This window comes from Ischnura elegans, chromosome 12, assembly GCF_921293095.1.
Source record: "Ischnura elegans chromosome 12, ioIscEleg1.1, whole genome shotgun sequence".
Classification (NCBI taxonomy): Eukaryota; Metazoa; Arthropoda; class Insecta; order Odonata; family Coenagrionidae; genus Ischnura; species Ischnura elegans.
In genome coordinates this window covers 4,128,973-4,154,181 of record NC_060257.1, presented here as the reverse complement: position 1 = coordinate 4,154,181, position 25,209 = coordinate 4,128,973, and the positions used below count along the sequence as shown (strand labels likewise).

Sequence of the window (25,209 nt, the reverse complement as noted above, 5' to 3'; positions counted from 1 at the left end):
CCTTGCAAGTCCGCTCCCATTGCATGTGACATGAGTATTTTTTATAACGATAGAGTAAAGGTAACTCAAGATATCTCTTGCGCACCCCCCTTGAGTTTTTTCTGCATCCGCTACTGTCTTGCCCTATCATTTGTAGTGACTTGGGGTGGCCAAAATATTGTTCACATAAACTAGAAAATGTTCATGACCACAAAAATGTCAGTGAGAAAAGTTAGAATAATCACTTTGATGAAACACTAGGACCAGAAACCAGTGGACTTGAAGAATAAGTCTCAGCAGTTAGGATATCTCAACTCAACACCAGGACAAATACATAGTTTATACTCTCCTTGGCAATCACAGACCTTAATGTTCTGTTAACAGAAAAATCCTTAATGTGATTTAATACTAGTTCTTTATTTCAGAAAATTTTTCCATAAGAAACAGCAGGAAATATCGTAAAAAAGAGTATAAGGTTTAAATAATAATGAAAATTACAGCATTAGAGAAAAACTCGCTCGGTGGGTTGACCATAGTGACTAGTCACAGAGCATTAATTCTTTGAAAATATTTGATTGGAAAGAATCAATTTTATCCAAATAAAGCATTTCCAGGAAGTTATAAGAACTGACATTTCACATCTTTGCATTGAAATGCATGCATTGACTTTACAACAAGGAAACTATTTAAGTTAGTACAAAATAATTTTGGTTAAACATAAGAATATCTAAACACCTAACTTCAGTTTTTCAATCAAAACATATTTACAAAACTTTTATATTAAGGATAGTATTCATTAAACCTGAATATTAACCAGAGAATACTCTTGAAAAGGAAAAAAATTAGAGATATATATTTATCCTCTGAAGCTAGAACTTAATGCATTTGTAAAAACTGTTCAATTTCTTTATTACAAAGTTAGTTATTCCTCTAAAAATATCACGGAACACAATAGACAAGCTAAAATGAACTTACTTTGTACAAACACACATGCCATCACAATGTTTCACATTTATCACAAACAATACTGCTTCATGTGTCAAAAAGTTACATAGATTGTTCATTTTAAACAGCAAAAGAGCCTACTTAACTCACGACATTGGATACTAGTGGTCAGAAATACTGTGCGAATAAGTGATCAGAATGTCACAAAATGACCACAGTGGCCAAGAAACCTTCACGTAAAAAGTCCTTGTCCTCCATTTAGTATAATCGCAGGAATATCCACTCTCTGTACAGATTTCTATTTAGAATATTTTGCATGAATGAGCTAGAAAATGCTATGTCTAGCGAACTAAATGAAATCCAACTATGACAAAAGGAAAAAGATGCCGCTAATAAAAAAATCAAAGGATATATATGCAAGTAGCAGCAACGACAACTACAAAAGCAAAGCTCTTCCTTTAACTCAAAAGGGATTCATTATTTTTTAATTACAATTTTAGATTTATTCCAAATTCTGATTTGGAAAATATAAAAGAAGATCAAGAATATGAAAATATCATTTATAACTCTTAAAATATAACATAAATTGAAATTATACAGATGAAGTATCACATTTAAAAGATGGAGGAATTAAACAATGACAACCATCTCATTGTAAAAAGATTGTTGCCTTGAAGCTATTCAAACAATAATGGTCGATGAAATGCTCTCAGCCCCCGCATCGATTCTAGAATGAAGAATGTCCATGATACAGGCTTGCTTCACCCAAATTAATTGAGTTCACAAACCACATACTATGCATTCCTAACGAATGGATCCAATGCAAAAAAAATAAAGACTTAAATTTGGTCAAAAATCAACATGCAACTTTCAAAACCCCTTAATATATACCTTCCAGGTAAAAAAGTTCATTAAGATTCTTCCAGACGTACATGTTGTATGTGAAACAAATAAATGCTATAAAACATGTCTTTACGAACATCATTATCTCACTAAAAATGTAATAAACGGGTTCTCAATTTGAGATAAGCCTTTGTTCATACAGCTATGGAAATGTACTCACAGAAATGAAGACACACAAGAAAGGAACCCATGCTTTCACAACATAGGTATTGAGTTGTACATCAAAATGCTCCCATTTTACTATGTTCGTATTGCACAACAACATCATTCACAACTTCCAAAATATAAAATGAACTCAAATCAGACTTTAAAATCATGCACAAGACACATGTTCCAAAAAATGAATAGTTGGTAGCCATTATTATTATTTCATCCATAGGACACTTCCACCAGCATGATGCTACTGCCACGAACATTACTTCATATCGCTCAGGCAACTGACAAGCCTTGATGCCTGGTAACCAATTGCGCATTCTGAGAGATCATTGTTCACAAGTGTGATGACCACATCAATTAAGATGGGATGTTGTCAGACACTCCTTCCTCTCCACCTATTTCATGCAATTTTGATCAACCCAGCACATGAGGCCACCAGCATCGATAATATAACCATCACAATTCAGGCTATGGTTGCCACGCAACACTTCTTGTCCTCAGCAAATGGCGTTCGTTAGAACCACAGCCTTCAGTCTCCAACGAAGTTGCCAAGGTCAATCATTTGATTTACGATAAAAAACATACAAACTGCCCTCAGAACACAGAGATCCCTCCTCCCATGATGATGGGAACCAACATGATTTCCTTTCAGTTGATGATACACTCTGGCCATTGATGAGGGAGCCACCATTGCTTTTTGGACATTGGCGTGAGCGAACAATCAGAACAGCTGTCAGAGAGAACATTTTTCAATTGCTTCAGTTGCTGTCTTCGACTGTGGGCAGCCAGAACGCCATATTTGTGCAAGCCGACGCCAGCATCATGTACTTTGGGTTGAACTGGACGCACTGCACGGGAGCTGGGTGATCGGCATTCAGGACGCATACTTTGCAGCCTGTGTCTGCATTCCACACGTGCACCCTGCCGTCTGTGGAGCCGCCAAACACAAACTGAGAGTCAGGGCTGAAGGACGCCTCGATGGGAATGCCCTTGTTGTTCAAGTGGCCCGCAAATGTCTGCAGCGGTGTGCCATGGAACGCATCCACCTGCAAAGTCGGCTCACATTAGAAAAAGCCATCTATGCTCAGAACTCAATCTGCCAACATCAAACTCTGGCTGGTTGATTATATCCACATTTCTCTGACAATTTTCAAATATCCCTCACCAATTACCAAGAGATCATCGTTTACTGGAATACAAATTGTATTTTTTATTGATATATTTAAGTTCCGTGAAAGCGTTAAAAGTGGAAACCAATCCATTAAAAAACAACAAGTTCATCCTAGAGTAAAATATAATAAACCTTCATGAACCACCATCCAAATCATATTTTCTCTGCATCTATGTACTATCATGCCTGCTTGGTAAAGAGGATCATGATGGCTTTGTATTAGTTGCAAGTTTTAATTGCCCAAATGTGCAATTCTAATGGCCGAAGTAGTAAGAATTAATGAGGTGCATGCCATGTATGAAAGAATCGAAAATTAGTTTTTGATGGTTGAAAAATATTGGGAACGACTGTCATATTAACACATTGACAGTAAAATAAGGGGAATTTACTATCCAAGTTTCTGCCTGAATTTTGCTAGAATCCCCTGAATTTCCAACACTTCAAGAATTCCATAACAGTTACAGGTTCTTTCCTAATACTTACCACCCAGCCATGACAGCTTAAGGTACCGTAAATGCACTCTTATTGAATGGAGGAAAGGTTATTTCACCACAAAAATCACACATACCGCTAAAACAAATATTGCAAGGGGCAGTTCACAAACTGCAAAACCAATTAGTAGGTCATTTTAAAATCCTTCAGTGTGAGTAATGAGAAGAGGTACAAGAGAACTATAAATTCTATGAGAGATTGCTATTATGCATAACGAGCCCATTCATGTGTCTCAATCATCAACTTACAGTCCACAGTACTACTTCAGGGTTAAAAAAGAGGAAGGGAGTGCAATGAATAATACATATTGTGGCTTAAAAAAAAAACAACAGATGAAATCAAAATTTACCAACTCATTTTTAACTGCGTGATATTCCATTTTAAGGTTCCTTAGTTGGATAATTATAACTTAAACCACTTAAATTGTTTTGAAATGGTATAAGTTAATCATTTACACAGATTATAGACTTTTAAACTTTCATGGAAATTCCAAGTTAGTTTATGCATAACCCCTTAATATCCTTGTTTGAGTGGTATGAGTGATTTTTTCCAAGAGATATTGTTGTCTAAAGTAACAATGGAATCTACATTCATCTTAATTTCTAGAAATAGGAAAGTAAACAATAAAAAGATAAATGTAGTAATTACATTATAAAAAAAGAATCCCGTGGAAACAAGAAATAGAAATTTTATTGATAAAAGATATATATTATAAATATAATTGAGAGAAAAATAGCAGGAAAAGTCCTCCCAGGAAGCAATAGGGGCCGACAAAGATGGACTTCAGGAATGAGGAAAAGTGAGAGAAGGAGAATGGAAATAAAATAACTGGCATGGGAAAACTGGCTGACTTCAACCTAAACACCAACCTAAGGATTGCGAGGAAATGGAGTTTGTCTTCTTTTGTCTACTTCATTGTAAGGTCATGGAAGTCCTTTACCGTTTTGGAGAAAAACAAATTCCCATACCAATCTGGTCAGCAAAATATATATGTTAATTTATCACTTCGGTTGGACCTAGAAATATGTTGAGGTTCTCAGATGATATTATCCATATCACTGAGAAAGAAATCCAGTCTTAATTGCTCAAGCAATCCAAGCCTGGGATGCAGCCTCAGAGTCTCCCAACCAAATTCGTTTCAAAGTTGTGAAATACGTTGTGTTTGCTACTAGCAGTTTTTGACTATTCACACATCTTCTCTTGTATTTAACTGAGTTCACAAATTCCATCTGCTCGCTGCACATTCAAGGCGTGGTCAGATGGGTGTGAAATAGCAATTCTTTCTTTCTTTTCATCTAAAAACCATCTCACAACACACTTGACAAATCCTACCTTCTTCTGGGCTCTGTAACAAATATTTCTTCTAGACATGTTTCCCATGAGCAATACTTTTATATTTTAATATTATCTCCCAGATATTTCACTTCATCTGCCACCTTCACTGTAACACTATCGACAAAATTGACATGGGGATAGTTACCTACACAAGAAATGTATAGTCATTCATTAATGGAATTTTATGTTCCTATTACATCTATTTAATGTTAATTTTACTTTAATACAGTATATGTATCAAATAATGTAACTGTGGAAAATATGGACAATGCCCCCGTAAATACTAATAAATAAAAATTTGCTCAGATTAAGTTCTAGCCACCATTCTTGGCTCCAGGCATGAGCATTATTCAGATCTGATGAATATGTAATAATAATTTTGTCTAATTTAAATATATCAGCACTAGCCACAGTGATAACGGAATCACATAAAATGTAAAAAATGTGCAAAAATTCTACACAGGAAAAAAATCATTTGTTTTTCTCTGTGGAGTTCAACAATTTTGTAGCTTCCACTGTACAAATATGCACTGACAAAATTCTTAAACACATTCAATGCGGGCCTTTGAAGATTCATGGAAGTCATCAGAATCGGCCGATAAAATAAGAAAGAAAAATAGAGAGTGGTTTTCGCACCATAGCTTCCGTTCAAATACTGCCATTTACAAACAGCGCAAATGGGTCAAAAAAAAAAGAAGCTTGCTGAAGGCCATGCACACGAACAGAAGACTCGGAAGAGGATATTAGTCACGTGCAGACGGAGGCAGAGAAAGGGCTCCCGGCCCGACCGGCAGAGCACATCAATTGCCGTGATCCATATCTCAGCTCCGACAGGACCACGTCAATTGACCTGCTCCGTGCTGAATGTGTTAAGGACCATTGGGCCCAGTGTTCATACATTAAAAGTATCATTTATTCACCACATTCAAATATCAGAATTTTTTCCACAATTTGAGGGGCATTTATTATCATAGGTAGTCATAGTTATTTGCTCTTGATGGTGAAATTGGCAACACTATAGCTGTAATGAACATGTGCTCAAAAGTGTTACTCAGCCAAAAGAAGGTGCTAGTCAGACAAACATCTGTCAGCTCGGCTATATTTCATATTTTATTTTATACTAATTATTTCTCTGTAAGTACAAATACAGTAGCATATAATTCACTTTGCTTTTAACAACGTAATGACCATAAGTTCTATCTTCCGTGAGCACGGATGCATTATCATGTCATATTTGTGCAAAAACAGAACAACACACAGTTGGTAATAAACACGTAGCTCACAGAAAACAAAAAGCACCCCTTTCCACACAATGTAAGCCAGAAAATAAATATGCATCAGATAAATTCAATGTTTTCAAACTGTAGCCTACAACCATGGGTCATCCACAGGAGGTAACAGTCAAATTCGCCTTAAATTCATCATAATTTAAATAGACTATGAATATACTATTCTCTTTATGCTGTTAAATCAATTGTGACAGGCCATTTTGAACATCACATATCAGCACTTAAAGCATGTACGTACGCCCAGTAACAAATTTGATGAACAAAATTTACAGCACATATTAGCACAAATCTAAAATGAACACAAGAACTGACGTATTTGAAGATGTGAAAAAGGCACCTTACTTATGTAAATATTCAAGGTCAGACTATATTGCCACGACTTCCAAGGAAAAATCAGTGTTGATTTATAAAGTTTACATTCGATTACATAATTCTTAATTTGCTGAGTGAAGATATTTCAGCATAATGCACTTAGGTAGTTCAATAATATCTCAAACATGAAACACATGGCTCCTTTTTGTACCCTTATGGTTCTCAAAAAATTATTATCTTAGTAATTTACATTGGTATAAAAATGGGTAATTTTTAACGCGAAATTAAATTGATTTTAAATACAACACCTTCCATATCTTTGTAAGACTACATAGGGTCACTCACATGAATCAAATCCATGATGGTGGAGATGAGCTAATTATGTCTCAGGAAAAATGTTTTGGACGATGGGTCGTCGTACACTCATGAGCTCGGTGTGATTTTTAGGCTCTGAACAAGGGGGATATACCTTTAAACTTAACAACTACGCAATATTTACGGCTACTTTAAGTTTATCGTAACTGAAGTGGTATCTTGAAATACTATTTCACGAAGTTGGAAGTACTGCGGACAAATGACATGTTTCAAAATAGGTATGCTCCACAGACTTACCAAGCGGATCACCGAACCGTTTGTAGAAACAAGAATGGTTTTTCCATCTCGACTAAACTTCAGTCCCGTCCAGTCACATTCTTTTTCTTGACTTAATTTGAAAGTGACAAATGGTCCTTTGTCGAAAGAACGAAGATCATAGAGTTTTATGCATTCTGAGTTGACTCCAGCAGCAAAAATCAAGCCCTAAAATATTAATAAACAATTACTACAATGTACTTTAAAATATTTTTAATTAAATGACTTCATACAATAAGTTAACAAACCAAAGGCACATAACATGTTTACAAAATTGAGACAATAACAATTTGCCCGAATTAAAGGCCGGGTAATGACAACTGAATATTGGCACTTGTAATGACTTCACAAACACAACGCCTACATATAGTTAAGGTGGCGGATTCAATATATAGTTAACTGCGATTAATCGGAACGCTACCACAGCTCACAAAACGAATTTCAAAAAAGAATAAAAAAATAAAGTACAAATAATTAGAATAGCATTGACCACGTACCTCAGGATCGAACGCTGCCACTGGCCGTCCAGAGAGATGCATCAACCCTTGGCAGTTTGGAGACCTGAGATCCCACAACCTTAACGTCTTGTCAAGTGACCCAGACAAGAATGTATCTTCAACAGGAGAGATACATAGAGTGACAACTTTTTTTGTATGTCCCGGGAAGTATCTAATGTATTTATTGTCATGCAAGGATAAGTATCGGATGGTGTCGTCCACTTTGGTTGAACTGTGGATGGCTGTGTTTTTCGCATGCGTGAAATGTATAAGATCCACTCCATACTTCTTACTATTCACCGTTCTAGTTTGAGTTCCTTTTTCGCAGTCATAAATGACAATTTGATCATCTTCACTGCAAGAGATCAGAGTATCACCGCTTGGTGAAAAGTCGATACTGTTGATCTTGTCGGTGTTCTCACGGAACACCTTCGCGACCCTAAAACTTCTCACTACGTGATCGACGAGCTTCATTTTAACGTTGAAAGCAATTATTGAGCAATTTCACACAACAGAAGTGCCAAATATTTGAATATTTACACAAATTACGACAGAATGTAACAAAGACAACTGCCGAACAGCTAATCTCAAAAAAAGGACAATCGCTTAGCGGTCATGGCGCCATACCCGACAATCTTGATAAGACGCGAATAGACGATAAGAAAAATATTTTCTTTTCCGAATGAATAAAAAGCTTGATAAAATAATTGAAAAATTATCATTGAATCATTCGCCGTGAAATGCTCTCTACCATCTCTTTCCTAAATCAAGGAAAATGGAGAATCAAGGAAATAACACGAATTACGTCATTGTAAATAGCTTTTTTTCGATATTACAAAACGATAGTTTTATGCCATTGTTTTCCCCATTTTTGCTTATCATATTATTTTTAATTTAATAAGAATGAAAATAAACGATTTAGCACCAAATTATTTATGATTTAGAATGATTTTGGCCATCGTATGAAGTGTTAGCGTTGTAATTTGCATGGCAATAACCTACAGTCGATATATCATTCGAGAGATCGATCAAATATCACGTAGCGCAGACGGTATCGGCTGGGGGCGTGTTTTTTGGTGTGAATGAAAATATCCGCGTATGTTTTGTTATCATCGTTGGCAGCATTTCGTGGGAATTTGACCAGTTGGATTGTAGATACGAAAGCGACTTACTTAGCAAAGGGGCATCCGTTCTCGGTATTTTATTAAACATTGTGAGTACGATCCTGTGGACTGAAACAATTTGAGTTTATTTCTGTTACTCTTTTGAGTATCGTTGTTTTGTTTCCCAAGTAAGTGTGTTATCTTTGAAATATCGTGTAGATAACTATAGAATAATGTTCATTGTGATGAATTATTTTTTGGCTAGCGATATTTATCAGAAATCTACAGTGAAATAGTAATTTTACTTGATATGTGACGAGTTGTCTTATAGATGTTCTTACTTATTGATGCAGATTATTTAAATATGGAGTTTCGCAGATGTTTTGGGGTGAAAGAGCTTATGTCTTGATGTATCATATTATTGTCTCTTATATCAGTTTAAATATTTTAGTTGTCGGCATTAAATTAGCTAGAAATTAAAACAATTATTTTTTATTATATTAGTATGATATTTGAGGCTTTGGCTGTTATAGATGGCTGCAATTATTCCAGACTCGGATAGTGAAGATGAATTACCTCCGTGTTGGGAAGAGAGAGCTACGACAGATGGTAGTGTGTACTATGTTAAGTAAGCATATTCCATCGTCAAACCTGAAAATGGATGCAATAAATGGAAGAGTTACTTGTGTGCACCAAGAGGCGCTATTGTAGCATAATTTATTGTTGTGTTTTTCAGTCATTCCACTAAAGGTACCCAGTGGCATCATCCTAGAACTGGAAAGAAAAAAGTTGTTTCTGGAGGTATGTCGGAAACTGCATTTAAATCTATTGTAATGCTTGAAATGCATGTTACTTTATTGGGGAAATTACCCGGGACCATGCCAGGAGCATTGATACGTAGCGTTTCAGAAAAACATTGGCCTGATGCCAGATGCATTATTTTTTTTACTTGTACGTAAGTTGGTGTTGTGTCAGCAGTTCAGTTCATGCACCTAGTTAGGGGGAGGAGAGAGTTTGGGTCCATCTGAATTTTTTGTGGCCATTTGTGGTAACTGCCTATGATACATCTCCTGAGGAGGCCCAGCCTACCTATTGAAATCTCTCCTCCGACACTGTTTTTCAGTACATTTACGTTTCATCCCCTCTGCTCCCAAATCACTATGAATAAACTTATCGCATTATACTAGCCATAAAGTTGTCAATTTTTTTTTTGAAAAATGAGGTGAATTTTGGGGGCTAAATCTCATGAAGACCAATCCTTAGTGGCATTATTTTGGTAAAAAGCAATGATGATTATAAACTACATCGCAATGCAAAAAACATATACAGCATATCAAATGGAATTTATTTTTTCTGGTGTACGCGAATTGACAATAAATTACCAGTATAGGCAACGTGCATACCACCCTCTCAACCCGAACCAAATTTCTGGCTACCTGCCTGGTTGATCTGGTTATCCTTTCAGCTTCTTTATATCAAAAGTGCTGGTATCTGTTTTTTGTAGTGTTGGTAGTCTCGTATTTAAGTCACTAATGGTGGGAACCCAGCCAAATAATATCACAGCTCACAAAAGCACATCAGTAATTGTTCATTGTACTTTCTCATTCACATCAGTCCCAATATTACAGACAAAATCTTCAGACGTATCTTTGGCATTGGCTTCATCATGTATTAACCATTTGATGTTCTGTGGAGATCTATCATACTTCAACCTTGCCTTCTTTCTCTCTGATGAAAAAGTGATTGATAAAAATGTGTTTCATCCTGCAATGAAATACAGTGTTCTTAGTGAGGCTCATCATGGCTGTGTTGTTGGCTTGAATTGTTAAAGTCGAGTTAAAGCTGTATAATCCCCCTGAACAGTCTGCTGAGCCAAATTGCCACTTCGGCCCCTTGTTCAATGATCTCCACTTCAGTTGTCGAAGTTGCTGTGACAGCTTGTGGTTGGCTTATCCATGGAATCACCCTTCCTTCATGCCTAACAATGACTCCAGAGGTAGAGCAACCTGTCAATGTGTATCCTCCAAAATCTGTGTCGCTGTAGGCATGTAGAAAACCCTCATTTGCATTGCTCCAATGTACTCTATCCCTGCTACGTATGTATTCTATACTAATGTCTTTATTTACTTTATGTTCCCTCTTACTTGCAACAACTCAAAAAACAAACTTCCAAAATCATCAATGCAGCAGCATCTCTTCATCAAACCATCAACTACTACTAAGTTCAACTTGACTTTAACATTATTTTTATTTTTCACTTCAACCATGTAGAGAGCATCATGCTTATGATTTTAGGATTGTCTTATAATTATGATTATGATATGCATTGCCTTTTAATTCAGTGTAAATTAAACAAAGGTCAAAGGTATTTCTATGAGAGTTAGTGAGAGCAATGGGCTTGTTCATTTATTTCCTTTTCGTTGTCAATTGTGATAGAGTTTGAAAAATAATCCCTCATTTCACTGAGTGATTCATTCTTCTGGTTGGTTTGGATGGGTGAGAGGATATAACATCACCCCAGGCTAAGTCACTGTTGTGAATGTCATGCATTCAGGGTAGGGGGGCCAGTTCATTTCCCTAGGCCACCTCGAACTCTGAGGATTTAGATTTGTATTGTCTAAAGGCTTCACCTTGCAGGGACCCCTTGATCAGCAGCCAGTCACATTAGGCTACCACGCAACCCCCTGAAAAATAGTGAAATGTATATTTTTCCATTTTTTGATCTGTCACGTGCATCGCATACTTGTGACAATAAATCAAGGGGTTTAACTGCATTTCAGAGAAGTCGTTGATGTGAAGAACTCATCACTGCTTCTTGGCTACCTCTTGCCCTTGTTCATCATCCTTATCAAGCTCCCTGTTGCAAGTGCTTGAAGTTAACAGTTGTGTCATGGAGGAACAGTATCCTTTTCCTTGTGCCTTGCTAATTACTTTTTAAATCTTGCTATTTTTGTTTAGTGCTGTTGACAGACAAACCATTAACGTTTTGTAAAATCCTGAGGAATGAAACTGACCTATAAATAAATACAGTCCACTTCTTCAAGATTTCATTTTGGATGCCGATTTATGGCTCTACATTTTGGTCCTGACTCTCGTTAGACTCTTGTTAGAGATTCCTTCCTCCAATGAAAGGTTCATGGACTACGGTTAAATTAGCAGAAGCTCTAATGATGTTGCCGAATTGAGAGGACTATTTTGGGTCAGGATCAAAATCCCGGGGCTGGTGAAGATTTTTCACAGAATGCCCAATCCTTCCTTGAGTGCATAATGGAGGGCAACTCTCTGGCCATGGGATGGAACGTTAGGCCGTGGCCCCCTTGACTCCTTTTGATATAAGCAGGTCAATGCCGATGCCAAGGTTCTCTCCACCCATTCTTCCTTTCCCTACATGGTGCAAATGATTTTTGTTTTTTGTCGTCTCCTCCAAATACTGGACTATCTTTTCATCATGAATATCATAACTTATTGTAATTTACAACTTTCAGGCAATTTTCCAGTGTGCTAGCATATATCATAGCAAATAGCAATAGCGATAGCAAATTTTATATCGTCACAACTCATCTTTCTCTTCCATTCACCAAGTGTTTTTATGAATTGTAATGAAGTCGATTTTGAATGTGAGTGAGCAACTCCATTGGTAAATTGTCTATCCTGGACGTATCCTGCTCTCGCTCTATCATTGTGTTTCTTCATTCATTTATTTTCTGAAGTTTAAAGTTGCTTCCCGATCTTTTTGAGTGAGTTTTCCCTCCTTGTTGTTAGATCTCCCCCCAGGTTGGGAGAGAGCCGTGGGTGATGATGGACGAGTGCTCTTTGTTGACCATGTGAATCGACGGACCACATACTCGGACCCACGGCTGGCTTTTGCCTCGGAGGAAAAAGAGCACCCCGGGGACTTCCGGCAGCGTTTTGATGCATCGACATCAGCATTGCAGATCCTTCATGGCAGGCTCCTTGCGGGGAAGGTAGCGGTTGTCACAGGTGCCAATTGTGGCATAGGTAAGTAAATTTGTTTATTATCATACTAGTGGTAGAGGATTGCAGGGTAAAAGTGTAACTAAAAGGCTGGTGAAGAGTCTATTTAATGTTGCACTCTTCAATGGAGGAGTGGAATGGGAAGACACTGGAGAGAGATGGATTGGGAGAGAATGGAGAAGGTGGAGTGGGTGGTGAGTAAGAGGAACGATGAAATTCTAGACATGGCGGGTGAGGAGAGGAAGCTTCCAGATGAGGTACAGAGGAGCATTCAATTTATTGCATCCAATCACCAGAACACATTGAGAAGATAGCGGAAGGACAGGCTAGTCCTTCAGGGGAATTGGATGTGACTATGAAAAAGCAAGGGAGGAACTTGTTTGGGCATGAAGGGAGGTTTTCCCATTGTCTCATTCACATCTACATACTTCTCCGCAAGCTGCCTCAATAGGCATGTGGTAGGGCACAAGCCATTGACTAATAAAAACGAAATGCTCTCACTGCATTCTACCTAGCATGTTTTTGAAGTCCTCAATTGTTTGGGGGAGAAATGAATAGCCATACCTATCTGTTTAGTAAAATATCTCTCTTAAATTATCACTTCTGTCGGACCTGGAAATATATGATGCTCTCTGTGTCACTCTGAAAGATATCTATTTTCAAGGGCTCAAGTATCTAATCTAAGGCACAGCCTCTTTGAATCTCAAGCAGTTCTCAGCCAAACTCGTTTAACTCTAATTTTGTAATGCTTGTACATGCTTTTTGTACATCTGTAGCAGTTTTTGACCAATCGCACAGCTTTCCTTGGTATTTTATTGAGTTCACAGATTAAGGGCCGTATTATTAGTTGACTCCCACGAGTCCCGTAGCTCTAGATAGCCCCTTACAGTCCCCCAGGCACAAAACTGGTATAAATAGTTGTCCCCTAGGCTGTAGGGGCCCCCTTGCAGTCCCCTACACTGGGAGCGGAGTGAGCCTTGCCTTGCGAACTACTGGGATTGTAAACAAACGCTTTCATTGCTATCGCATTTTGTTGACTTCATGGTCTGGCTTGTTCCAACACATTTGTTACTGTTGTGCTCTCGCTAAAAAGTTTCACTTTTATACCTTTATATGCCTCCATACCATTTATTCACCCAGTCATATTATTCATTCACCCATTTCCAAACCCTTTTGTTTTCACCCATTTTCATTAATTTCACATCAACCTTTTCCTGTGTATCACTTAGGTGACTACACGTTCACATTTTTCACCATGAATGGGCCTTTGTTGAATGGTGTGACTGTATTTCGTTAGAAATTCTTAACGAGGGTTACTGATAGAATTATTGATAGCGTTGAGATTTTATGCCACGATCAGCTATCAAGTAAGTAGTTACCTTGAGTATATTCCGTCCACTACATGTACTTATTGAAAAAAACATATTGTGTTCATTTCAAGTTATTAGCATCAAAACAAGTTACTAATGATAAACAAATCATTTGCTGTTGCATCTCACATTTTGTCTTGTCAATCGGCTGGGGATCCCCTAACCAGGAGACTCCTAGGGGACATTTATTAATACTGATGTTGAAGACTCCCCATGGATCCCCTAGGGGACTCTCCGGGGAAGGGCTATTAATACGGCCCTAAGTATTTCTTTGGTGCATCCTATATAAGCTTGCTTCATATTCAATGTGTGAACAGATGAGTGTAAAATAGCACCTCTATTTTTACTTTTTCATCCAAAAATCTTTCCAGAGCATGCATGACGAATCCTAGTTTCTTAAGGGCTTTGCCTTTGTGTTTTCCACAATAGGTTCAAAATTATTGTAACTTTCAGATACTCCATTTCATTTGTTGCCTATATGTTGGCATCTTCCACAGCATATATATACATGGGAATGGTTGGAAGTCCCATGCAAGAAGTGTAATACCGTGCATTTGCTCAGATTAAGTTCTTGCCCTTACTCTTGGCTCCTCACGTGAAAGTTGTTTCAATCCGATGTTAGAATTTCAAAGTCAGAGGGATCTCTGAATTTGCAATAAAGGATAGCATTGTTTGCAAATGCATGTTTTATACTGCTAATTTGGCAGCAGAGGTCATTTATGCTGTTAATGAACATATGGGGGCTGATTACACTTCCTTGTGGAACACCTGATGTCTCGTTGACTACATCAGAGATAATTCCGCCAAGTATTACTTTTTGCTCAGGATCACACAGAATGTGGTGCATCCAGTTTATTACAGTTTCATTTAACCCATGTAACATGATTTTTTTGTGAGGCACAATCTTTCTTAAAATCTAGATGTAATTGAGGAGTTTTAGCCATCTGGAAAAGCAAGGAAGAAGAGATGGTCAAATGTTCTTAAATATATTTCTTGCAGTATGGTTCACGTACATGCATGTTTCCCGCAGCTAACGAATTAATAGTGAATTTCCATCCATCAAAATTATCCAAGTCTTGGCCTCTTCAGTTTCCATATGAAGGGGTTTTATTGTTGAAATCAAGAATGAGTTCAAGGCTGCTTCTCTCAAATGCTGCTGCATTATTCTGTGCAGGTTTTGAAACTGTGAGGTCGCTCGCCCTGCATGGATGCACTGTCGTCATGGCATGTCGACGAGTGGCCGAGGGGGAGAAGGCGGCGGATGCAATTCGTGAGGAGGCCAAGGGAGTGGGAAACGTCAATGGCTCCCATGTCGTTCAAGCAGATGTTGAAGTCATGGAGCTGGACCTGTCCAAGCTGCATTCGGTCAAAGCATTTGCCACCAACTTCAAGCTGAAGCACAGGTAATGTATGTACATATTCACTAGCAATCGAAAACGGAAGGCTGTAATTGTGGAATGTTCCAATTCTGCATCTTTAATGATGACGAAATTGATATGAGTATCATAGGAAAAAATTCCCTGGAATATGAATAGCTTTCCAGTCCACTGCACAGACCCTTATACTATCTAAGTTCCTTCCCTAGATTACACATAGCTTATCTGCATAAGGATTATTCAAGGACAAGGGCAAACATTTAATTTTTGATTGCTCATTTTCAAGGGCACCTTTTAAAGTTTATGTTAGACCATGGAACTATATTTTTGAGAAATAATGGCCTTGTAATTAATTACTTCTGAATAAAAAAAGAATATTTAATCTATAAGCTCTGTAAGACACTCCTCATATTGTATTATTGCATTTGTCTGCAGAAAATTTTTCTGTACTCTTTGTTTGCATGAAATAATAAATCCATAACAGCTGGAAAATTTGCTTGTCTTTCCTGGTATACTAATCCTATTTATGATCAATCGCACTAATTGTAATGTCTCTCTCAGCAGCCATGAAATAGGGCAAGGATCAAACGTTGATAGACTCGCCACACGACAGAGTTTTAATGCCAACAGTGTAATTGCACTTCAATGACCCCAGAATATTTTAATGACTATGCATAAACAGAAGTAAAATTCACATCACTTTCACAATTCACATTGGCTGGGCAAAAAACTTTCTTGGAATGTAATTAAGGAACCACAGAACTTTGACTTCTGGGGTAACTTTGCAGACGTCTGCAGGCAGGTTCCTTGATTCCTTTGGCTATTTACCAATACACCCATGTCTCGTATAGCGCAAGGGATGCGTTCCTCGGGGTCTTTGCGCTATACGAATTTGTGTTATTCGAAAGCGTTTTATCATTGGGAAGATAGGGATGCGTTCCTGGTAGGATAGGTCTTGGGTATTGAATTTCCTCTAAAACATCTATATTCCCATAAAAAGCCTTAGAAAACATTATTTATATAAATTTTTATAGTTTAAAACATCTTTAAAGATAGTATGCACGCATTCAAAGACTTTTATTCACGTTAAAAAAATTCTTACGTGCTTTTGAAATTCCCTCCTGTCGTGCGGGTGGGCTAACATCTGCTATCTCAGGGGATCGTAATGCGTTGCCGGCAGTTGACGATTTTCAAACTAGTCTAAAAACAACTATTGTGTCACCCAGGCCCTTTTGTCGCTCATCGAAATGACAGGAAAATGCTACTTCGAATGCCATTTCATAGCTAGCGGAGTTTATGAATGATAAATCATTTTAATTTGAAGTCCTCCGAGTCATTAGCCGCTACGTGAAACAGTCTTTAAATGCCTTGAAACCTGACCCAGGTTTTCCTTCCCTGAAAATGAATGAACGAGATTGCATTCTTTTCCAAAACAATATCGTCTCGTCAACACTAAAAACTGGTTGAGGGGGAAAGGAGCCACTTTCAATCACAGCTTGGAGTTCATCAGAAAATGTTGCGGTGACTGCGCTATCAACATTTGCATATTCACCTGATATCGCCGCACTGAAAATACCTGCTTGCCGTTTAAATGCTGGAACCAACCGGAGTTTTCACTAAATGTCTCTGAGCGATTACCACTCCCGTCTTTTTGTACTGATTCTCTATGAACTTTCCGTATGTGTAGACCGCTTGGTTGAAGTTGGTGCGGCTGAGGTCACTGATGTTTTAACTTCGTCTTTATTCTTAATAAGGCATCGTACGTTTAAACTTCCGCGCAATATCGCTTTGATGCTCTCCATTTTCAAAGCAATTGACCTCTTTCAATTCCTCTTCTAGGTTTATAGTTTTTATTGATAAATTCTTGATTTTTCTACACGCATTCCTATTTTTTGCCATATTCTCTTGGTTTTTACTCTGTATGGCTCTATCTAAATCACCTTCCACTGCTGAACTGTATTCCTGAGACGCAGAAGGCCTAAGACTGCGGGGAGGGAACGAAGCCATTGTGTTTGAGACTCTATAGCGGACCCTTTTATGTGTTGATGCTATTCATGCGCAACTCGGCCACCGCTCCATTTCTCCCCCGTGAATACCGATGACCTTGAAGGCTTCAGCGTAGACGGCGTAGACGCTCTACCTGGAAGTCAATCGCCCGATAACCTATGACGGCAAAAATACGTCTCAAACCGTATTGCTGAAAAAAAATCATTTCCACTAGCCTCACGCTTAATTAACGATCTAAATTATTTATTATCATTCTGTTAAGGAGACAAGATAAATTACTTCGGTAAGCCGGCTATCTGGACCCAATGACGAGTAATACTTTTGGCCATTGCACAGCAATAGATTTCGATTAATATGTTAACAAAAAAGAAGCTTTGAGGCAAGCAATAACATTAATATGGGTAAAATGATAGAAATTTCGTTTGTACTTCGCGCAAGTTCACGTTTTATCGCGAGAGCGTTTAAGAGTTTTGATTAGGCTACACTGCATTGCAATGTTTCCCCGAGGAACGTATTTGCGCTATATCGAAATTGCGCTAATCGAAATTGCGCTATACGAGACATGGGTGTATTCATGGGGTCAGATGTTAGGCCCTTGCAGTAACATGCCATGGAAGTTAAGGAACCTGGATGGCATTATAGTGTGGCTCAGAAAGCTAAAGATCCCTGGTTCGATTCTCTGTTCGTGGAACTTCTTCCCATGGCACGGCATGTGCACAGAAGGTAGAGTGTGGCATTGATGCGTAGTTTTCCGTGGCATTGTCTAGATGATGTCTCCATGTTTCTGGGTTTCACCACGTGGATTTTCTTTGCGACGACAGTTTCTCCGGTATTCCAACCGGCATCTTCAGGTCGAATGTGACATTGAGTAGACTTGGGCTGATGTCACTATTTCTTATAGATATGTACTGGTTTACCAAAGAGCATTAATGCATGTTTAGAAATAACATAAAGACTATCCAATGCTGCTGCAGTCTATGTTTAACCCTTTCACTGCTGTTCAATCTCCGGAAACCTTCTCCTCACATGCGGCGAAAATGTTAAAATGCGTCTCCTGGGCCCATGGAGCAGGTACTTCCAGGATGGGTGTGGTACACCCTCCGAAGGGTCACTAATCCCCGACCCTATCCTCGACGAACTCACCCTCGCAGGACCGTCTCATCGGCCCCAGCAGCGGGGCCCTACCTCCGGAAAAGTGACCGCTCTGACTGCAATTTGAAAATCAATCAATCAATCCGATCATCGAAATATGATAGTTTTCATCGCACTCCTGCCAATCAAGCAATCAAGTACGTCTTTGAACCGTGTCTCTGCGATAAAAAATAACGATTTTGTTAACTTTGCAATAAAACGTGGCTGCGGACCACCGGAAAATGGCCATTATATCAAAGTTAACAAAATCATTATTTTTCATCGCAGAAACACGGTTCAAAGACGTACTTTATTGCTTGATTGGCAGGAGTGCGATAAAAACAATCATATTGTGATGATCGGATTGATTGATTGATTTTCAAATTGCAGTCAGAGTGGTCACTTTTTTGGAGGTAGGGCCCCAGCTGGTAGGGCCGATGAGACGGTCTTGCGTGGGTGAGTTCGTCGAGGAAAGGGTCCTGGATTAGTGGGTCCCTTCGAAGTGCTTCGTGGAAGTGCTGACCGTATGGCAGGGAGGAAGAAAAAGTACGTCCACCGCAGTCTGTCGTGCGGACGTACTAGGTACGTCCACAGCAGTGAAAGGGTTAAAAGGTCCATACCATTCCATTGCCTATGTTTACAGTAGACTGTTTTCCCATCATTGTATGTTTCCATTAACTCCTCCATTCAGTTCAAGGCCAAATTAAAGAACATATTAACCTTAAAGTGTTTAGTACTACAGTGTGAGCTTCTAGTCAATGTTTTTCATTAACCTTATATGTGTAATAATTTTAATTCAGCTGAATAACTTGTATGTACCATTGTGTAGCACAGTGTTTAGTTTATATTTTATTATCATGAAATTTATGGATGTATTATCCCAATGCTGTTAATGAAGTATTACAATCATTTTGCTAATCCATCCATTTATCCCTTCTAATTGTTCAAGGACCCTGGATATCCTTATTCTGAATGCTGCTGTATTTGGGCTAGGTTTCTCTTTGACTGAGGACAGTTATGAAACTCATTTCCAGGTAAAAAAGTAATAATTTTATTCATTTCAAGGGGTGAAAAAATTAAGAATGTGATAAACATATCCAGTATCTCATAAAATGCAGTGCATGTATAAATGCACTTAAAATAATTCAGCTAAAAGTAAAATAGTAATCCTTAAAAACATTTTTGTATGAAAATTCAAAGGAATTTTGAAAAAAAAAAGAAAATTTAAGAAATTTTAGATTGACAAGGTTTTGGCCGACTAGATACTCTTATGGTATGCATTTAAAATTTTACTGGGGAGAAACTTGATGTAAGATAGAAGTTTGTTGCATGTTTTTGTAGCTGAATACAAAGAACCATTTTGGAAAAGGTACTGCGAAAATCTCTCTAATGAACATCTTTGTTTTGTCTTTTTCTGGTGTAGTGTTCATGCATATTGATGCCTTATTAAAATACATATGTACTTAGAATTGTTTAGAATGAAAATTGAACAGTTCAATATTTTCAGAGAAAGGAAGGTCAAAATTTCAAGTTCCTTAAATGCAGATCAATTAGGATACTTTTCTGGACATAGGCATAGTTTCTTCATTGCCAAAAAATCCTATTTTCAGTCCTTAGTATTCAGGGCCCTTGGGACATGGGTTATCATTAAAGTTACCAAGTTTTAGTGCATGATTATAAACTTCATTTTGAAACTAAGAAAACACAATGGTTCAAATTCTGTAAAATACCTAAGTAAGGGCTGGTCTACAGCCCTATTACCCAGTGTTAAGGCAAAGAAAACTTCATGAATACGATCCACTTTGAAAGTATAAATTGTTATCTTAAAGAACAGAAATGTTTGTGAAAGGTTTGCCCTTGTACAAGAACATTACGAATTATATATGTATAAATAATTTTCTAATACAATACAATGCCCAGTCTAGATCATCTGATAATACAATGACCATAAATTTGATGGGAGAGTCAATGGCCCTCTGTGTTTCTAGTTTTAGGACAGGCCCGTGCTAGGACACCAGGACGTATCCCAGTGCACCTTCTGGTTCCCAAACTGACAAATTTTACAGTCAGAATACCGATATTGATCAGTTAACTTCATTTCAATGGTGTATGATTTAGCAGAATAATTAACACCATCTTGAGTATACAAAACAATAATTTAAATTAATATAATTCATTGTGGGTCATTCCGGTGGCCCTCCCGCAGCTTAGTGCTGGTGTCCTCTGGTGAGGTTGTGATGTTAGAAAATAGATCACCCACATTTTCAGCAGTTTTCAGGATGGTGTTATCATCAGCGTATAAAATTACATTGCTTGAGGAAGCGCTATTGGATCCATCATTTATAAAAGTAATGAAAATTCCATGCAGTAATGTTTACTGAGTTCATACTTATTTTTTATGGCAGTGGCATTTTTTTCATAAGGTAGAATTAGAGTTTATTCTAAGATACCATGCTTTTCCTTGTAATTTCTTTTCTCATTCCTAGGTGAATCATTTAGGGCCATTTTACCTCACTCTGTTATTGGAAGAGCCTCTGATGTTGGCTTCACCATCACGAGTGGTTGTTGTATCCTCAGAATCCCACAGGTACATAAAAACTTAACTAGTATATTTTATGCCTTAATTTTCATCCAATGCTAAAAGTAATAGAAATTTAACTGAAGTTGAATTTTCTTTTAAAATCATGAAGTATAATTTAATAGACCTTCAATAATTCATGTGTTGTGGTGGTTTTTCTTTCCAGATTTTCTTACATTACATGTGAAAATATTAGCTGTGAAAGGCTTTCACCTTCTGTCCCATCTCAGTATTCATCTGGTATGTCTGCTTATAACGATTCAAAGGTTAGCATGCTGTTCTTTTTCCTAATCAATCCATCATAAGCTTCATGATTTTTCATTATATAGAACTTCTACATGACAAAGTTCATGCATCAAAAACATCTATGAATTTATAATTTTGAAAAATACGACTGTGAAACCAAGTAATCCACCAAATTTTTCATTGCTGATACCATAAATTCGTATTTTGTAAATTATGTTCAATGAATCTTAAAGCATTCATTTGTGTTTAGAGTATTTTATTTTTTAACTTGATAATTACAATTAAAAAATCGTAGAGATATCTGTTGTTTGATGGTCGAGTTCCATTCATGATAGTGACTCACATGCCTTTTTGTTACCTGCTTCAACAGGGAAAAGATCTTATTTCTAATGTTCATATTGTTTTATTAAATTCTCGTAATTTTTCTTTCTAATTTTTATGATACTCTTGAGCACATTCAGAACCAATAAGTATCAGAGATTGATATATTTTCAGCTGTGCAATGTGTTATTTGCTGCGGAGCTCTTTCGGCGATGGGGGCCTGGAAAACGAGGGGTTTTTGCAAATTCACTCCACCCAGGAAACATGGTCTCCTCAAACCTGAGCAGGTCGTGGTGGCTCTACAGGCTCCTCTTTGCGTTGGTGCGACCGTTTACAAAATCATTGGTGAGATTCTTATGCCAGAACGTGGTTGGTGGTCGTTCAAAAGTGTGTGTGCATGCATTGTGAACGGCATTATGGATTCTTTACTAAGGATGAATTGATGTGAAACACGATTCCTGTCTTTTTCCATTCTCAACTGTTATTAGAGTCCGAATTGGTACACTATTGTAAATTTTAAGCATTTAAATATTTAAATAAGCAATAAATTATACATTACTAAGCTGTAAAATATTGTGAGCAATTAGGTTTTGATATTTATGAAATCTTAAAACAACACTAAAATTGAATTAATCCAAGTCTTAAAATAATAATTTTTAGCTCTAATAAATTTGGTGAAGAATGTGAATTATATGTCTTGGAGTTTCCATATTTACTTCATTATAAAGAATTCTGAACAAATAAGAGTTTTAAAAATATGTTGTAATTTAGCTTGTTCTCTTAAAAAATTGTAACAAAAAAACGTGAAAGCAAAGTTTTGGTTTGTTTTTATTTCTTCGTAATCCACTTTGAAGGTTTTCAATCTTCTATTCCACTAAGAAATGGTGGAATTTGAATACATATACCCATCTTTAGCCTATACTTGTTGTTGATAAATAAATGCGATATGAAATGTAATCAGCTCTGTCAACAATCAAATATTTTTGGGGAAATGTGGTTTAGTTTAAATTTCTTTGAAGATCAAAACTTTTCAAACCTTAACGATGTGTGACATTTCCCATCAGATTTCATTTCTATAAGAACTTGAGGCATCTTTTTTTTAAGCTAGTTCATATTTGTGTAGTTTCTTAAGAGGTTGGCATGTGGATTTAATTTGAAACTTAGTAGGACATGCTAATGAGTAGATGCTTGTAAGCTATATCCATATTTGTGGTTGATAAGCAAGGTGAGAAGCAGTGCACTGCAGGAACGAGTGACTTTGTACGCCGTCACGCGCACGGGTGCACAGTTGAATACAAAAACCCATCCCTCTGAAGTTCGCTCTGAGAAAATGGCTTGGTGGTGTGACTGGTTAACACGCCTTTTCGGCAATCGGGAGATCCGGGTTCGAATCCCGGCTAAGTCAAATATATTTTTTCATGGTGAACTTCATCCTTTGGTGTATTTAAGGTGCAGTGGATTAAGTTGCTTCTTTGATGTAGGCACATATTTAAAGTTCTGTTTACACAGTTTTGAATTTCAAATCTGGTAGGTGACGTCTCCTATTCTCCATACACAGTACGCTGATTTCTGGCATTTGTCATAACTCTTTCCAACATAGTAGTGCTTAGGAGTGTGGCAGCATAAGTTCCTTCTTTACAGTGTATGCCATTCTGGTAGTTGATGTTGTAGAGAAGCTCTAGTGGTTTCATTCCAGAGGTGCAAATATACAGTTGAGATCCCATGCAGTTCAGTTGCCATCATGTGTTGGTGGAACAGTGAGGAGCGTGGATTTGCCATTGAGGCCTTTTTTTTGTAGTGGATGCTCAGTGATCATGACTCAGCGTGCCTTTCGGAATTGCTGTTAGTATGTTGTCTCGGTGGCTGGTCCAAAATACCTGTGGCATGTCTCATGCAGGCATTTTCTTTGGGAATCAAGGGTGTCTACGGCTTTTGGCTCATTGCTAAATTGCCTATTGGCTGTGTGAAGTTTGCTCCAGCTCTCTTCCTATCAGCTCTCCTATCCCCCTCCCCCCTTTAGCTAAGTCCATAGGCAGTGCCAGGGCTTTCACCCTTCTCCTCTTGCTTAAAACCACACCCACTCAAACCCAAAGATGAATTGAACCAGGTATAGGCATCACAGATAATGGTAAACCCCCATCCAAAATGATGACCATAATCCATCCTATTCCACATTCATGGTAACTCTTAAGTTCCTTACAGTTTCTTGAAAATTCAATTGCTGCAGTTTTTACAATGTGGTGTGACTGAGTAAGGAATGTATTGACTTAAAGATGGTTTTGACTTTTTTGTCCCCAGCAACAAGCTGCCAGCACATCAATCTACTGTGCTGTATCTCCTGATCTTGATGGTGTCGGAGGCTTGTATTTCAACAATTGCTGCTGTTGCCCTCCCAGCGCGGCTGCCCAGGACAATGATCTGGCGTCTCGTTTGTGGGACTTGAGCGTTGAGATGGTTGAGAAGGTGATGGGGAAGGGAGCTTGTGGACTGGCTGCCACATGACTGTGCGCAAGCGCTCTTGAAATGCCTTAAACTCAATGCCTGGAGTAATGACAGCGTGTGCATCATTACATCGGTAATGACTCAGAGCTGGAGTGCTTTTAGGGTGAAGGAATCTTCGGGAATTCTTCTTTCATCCCTGTACTATAGTGAAAATTTTATTTCAGGTCTGAAATTGCACAGTGAGGAAAGCTGTTTCCGTGGAAATGGTTGGAAGCCAGCCGGGAACGGACATGGAACATGATGCAGAATATTAAATCAGTTATCAACTGAAGTTCCGAATCAGGACTTGAGTGCTTTAACTTTATCGAGGACATCAATTCCAGATGTAACCAGACCAATTTTTGATCTTATTTCACATGGGAACTGGAATGAAATTTTTAGTGAGGTAATAGATGGAATAATGGGGAAATTGAGATGAATTATTCTGTTATTGCAGATTTTTTGGCTGAGTTAATGACACTGAATGACTGGGTCCAATTAAATTTTGTAATACACATGTAATTGCAAACTTTGTAATACCCTCTGCTTTGTGAAAATTTTGAATGAAGCACTGGTAATTTTATTATTGCTTGAATTTTTCTTTGGCATCATTGTTTTTCCTTGTGTTAATTAATTTATCTCTGTTTGTGTAACAAGTTAGGGTGACTTAAGATTTATGATTTTCTGGTAATTGTATGTGTCCATACATTCTATATCTTTTCTGCGGGCTTTCCAACTCTCCAGTTGAGTGGTGAAGCAATGACAAAATAGGTATTGTAACACATTTTATACCCAAGAACAAGCGGGCACAAATGAGAGTGAATTTGGGTGCCTTATCATTTTTAAGAAGGACAAAGAAAGAAGTGTAGGAATAAGGTCAGGAAAGTGAGAAATGTAGGCGTGGAGTGCATG

General features: G+C 37.8%; 2 protein-coding genes across 7 annotated transcripts; one reads left to right on the top strand and one right to left on the bottom strand.

Annotated features, from left to right (window-relative positions):
* Positions 1-375: 375 nt before the first annotated feature.
* Positions 376-8,351, bottom strand: LOC124168969 (WD repeat-containing protein 82). The gene is made up of 3 exons (XM_046547392.1): positions 7,710-8,351; positions 7,195-7,380; positions 376-3,029 (listed from the first exon to the last, which is right to left on the bottom strand). The coding sequence occupies exons 1-3, from the start codon at positions 8,181-8,183 to the stop codon at positions 2,742-2,744; spliced, it is 948 nt and encodes a 315-aa protein (XP_046403348.1). The 5' UTR covers positions 8,184-8,351; the 3' UTR covers positions 376-2,741.
* Positions 8,352-8,779: 428 nt separating this feature from the next.
* LOC124169210 (WW domain-containing oxidoreductase) lies at positions 8,780-24,883 on the top strand. 6 transcript variants are annotated; one of them, XR_006867053.1, is made up of 11 exons: positions 8,780-8,922; positions 9,346-9,440; positions 9,549-9,613; positions 12,575-12,811; positions 15,332-15,560; positions 19,621-19,705; positions 21,158-21,258; positions 21,416-21,515; positions 21,991-22,161; positions 24,115-24,391; positions 24,483-24,883. XR_006867053.1 is itself a non-coding variant. In XM_046547727.1 (10 exons), the coding sequence occupies exons 2-10, from the start codon at positions 9,346-9,348 to the stop codon at positions 24,316-24,318; spliced, it is 1,287 nt and encodes a 428-aa protein (XP_046403683.1). In that variant the 5' UTR covers positions 8,780-8,922; the 3' UTR covers positions 24,319-24,883. The 6 variants fall into 6 exon arrangements, 2 of the variants coding, with proteins under 2 accessions (XP_046403683.1, XP_046403684.1); XR_006867056.1 differs by having other exon boundaries at positions 9,317-9,440; XR_006867054.1 differs by having other exon boundaries at positions 8,780-9,000.
* The last annotated feature ends 326 nt before the right edge of the window (positions 24,884-25,209 follow it).

What these genes read in the sequence shown, in the direction of transcription:
- LOC124168969 (XM_046547392.1), bottom strand. Translation starts at nt 8,183, where the DNA reads ATGAAGCTCGTCGATCACGTAGTGAGAAGTTTTAGGGTCGCGAAGGTG. An exon ending in TGGCAGCGTTCGATCCTGAG is followed by an intron (nt 7,381 to 7,709) that starts GTACGTGGTCAA and finishes TTAATATTTTAG; the next exon opens with GGCTTGATTTTTGCTGCTGG. An exon ending in ACGGTTCGGTGATCCGCTTG is followed by an intron (nt 3,030 to 7,194) that starts GTAAGTCTGTGG and finishes CCGACTTTGCAG; the next exon opens with GTGGATGCGTTCCATGGCAC.
- LOC124169210 (XM_046547727.1), top strand. Translation starts at nt 9,346, where the DNA reads ATGGCTGCAATTATTCCAGACTCGGATAGTGAAGATGAATTACCTCCG. An exon ending in AACTTCAAGCTGAAGCACAG is followed by an intron (nt 15,561 to 19,620) that starts GTAATGTATGTA and finishes TAATTGTTCAAG; the next exon opens with GACCCTGGATATCCTTATTC. An exon ending in GTATCCTCAGAATCCCACAG is followed by an intron (nt 21,259 to 21,415) that starts GTACATAAAAAC and finishes TTTTCTTTCCAG; the next exon opens with ATTTTCTTACATTACATGTG.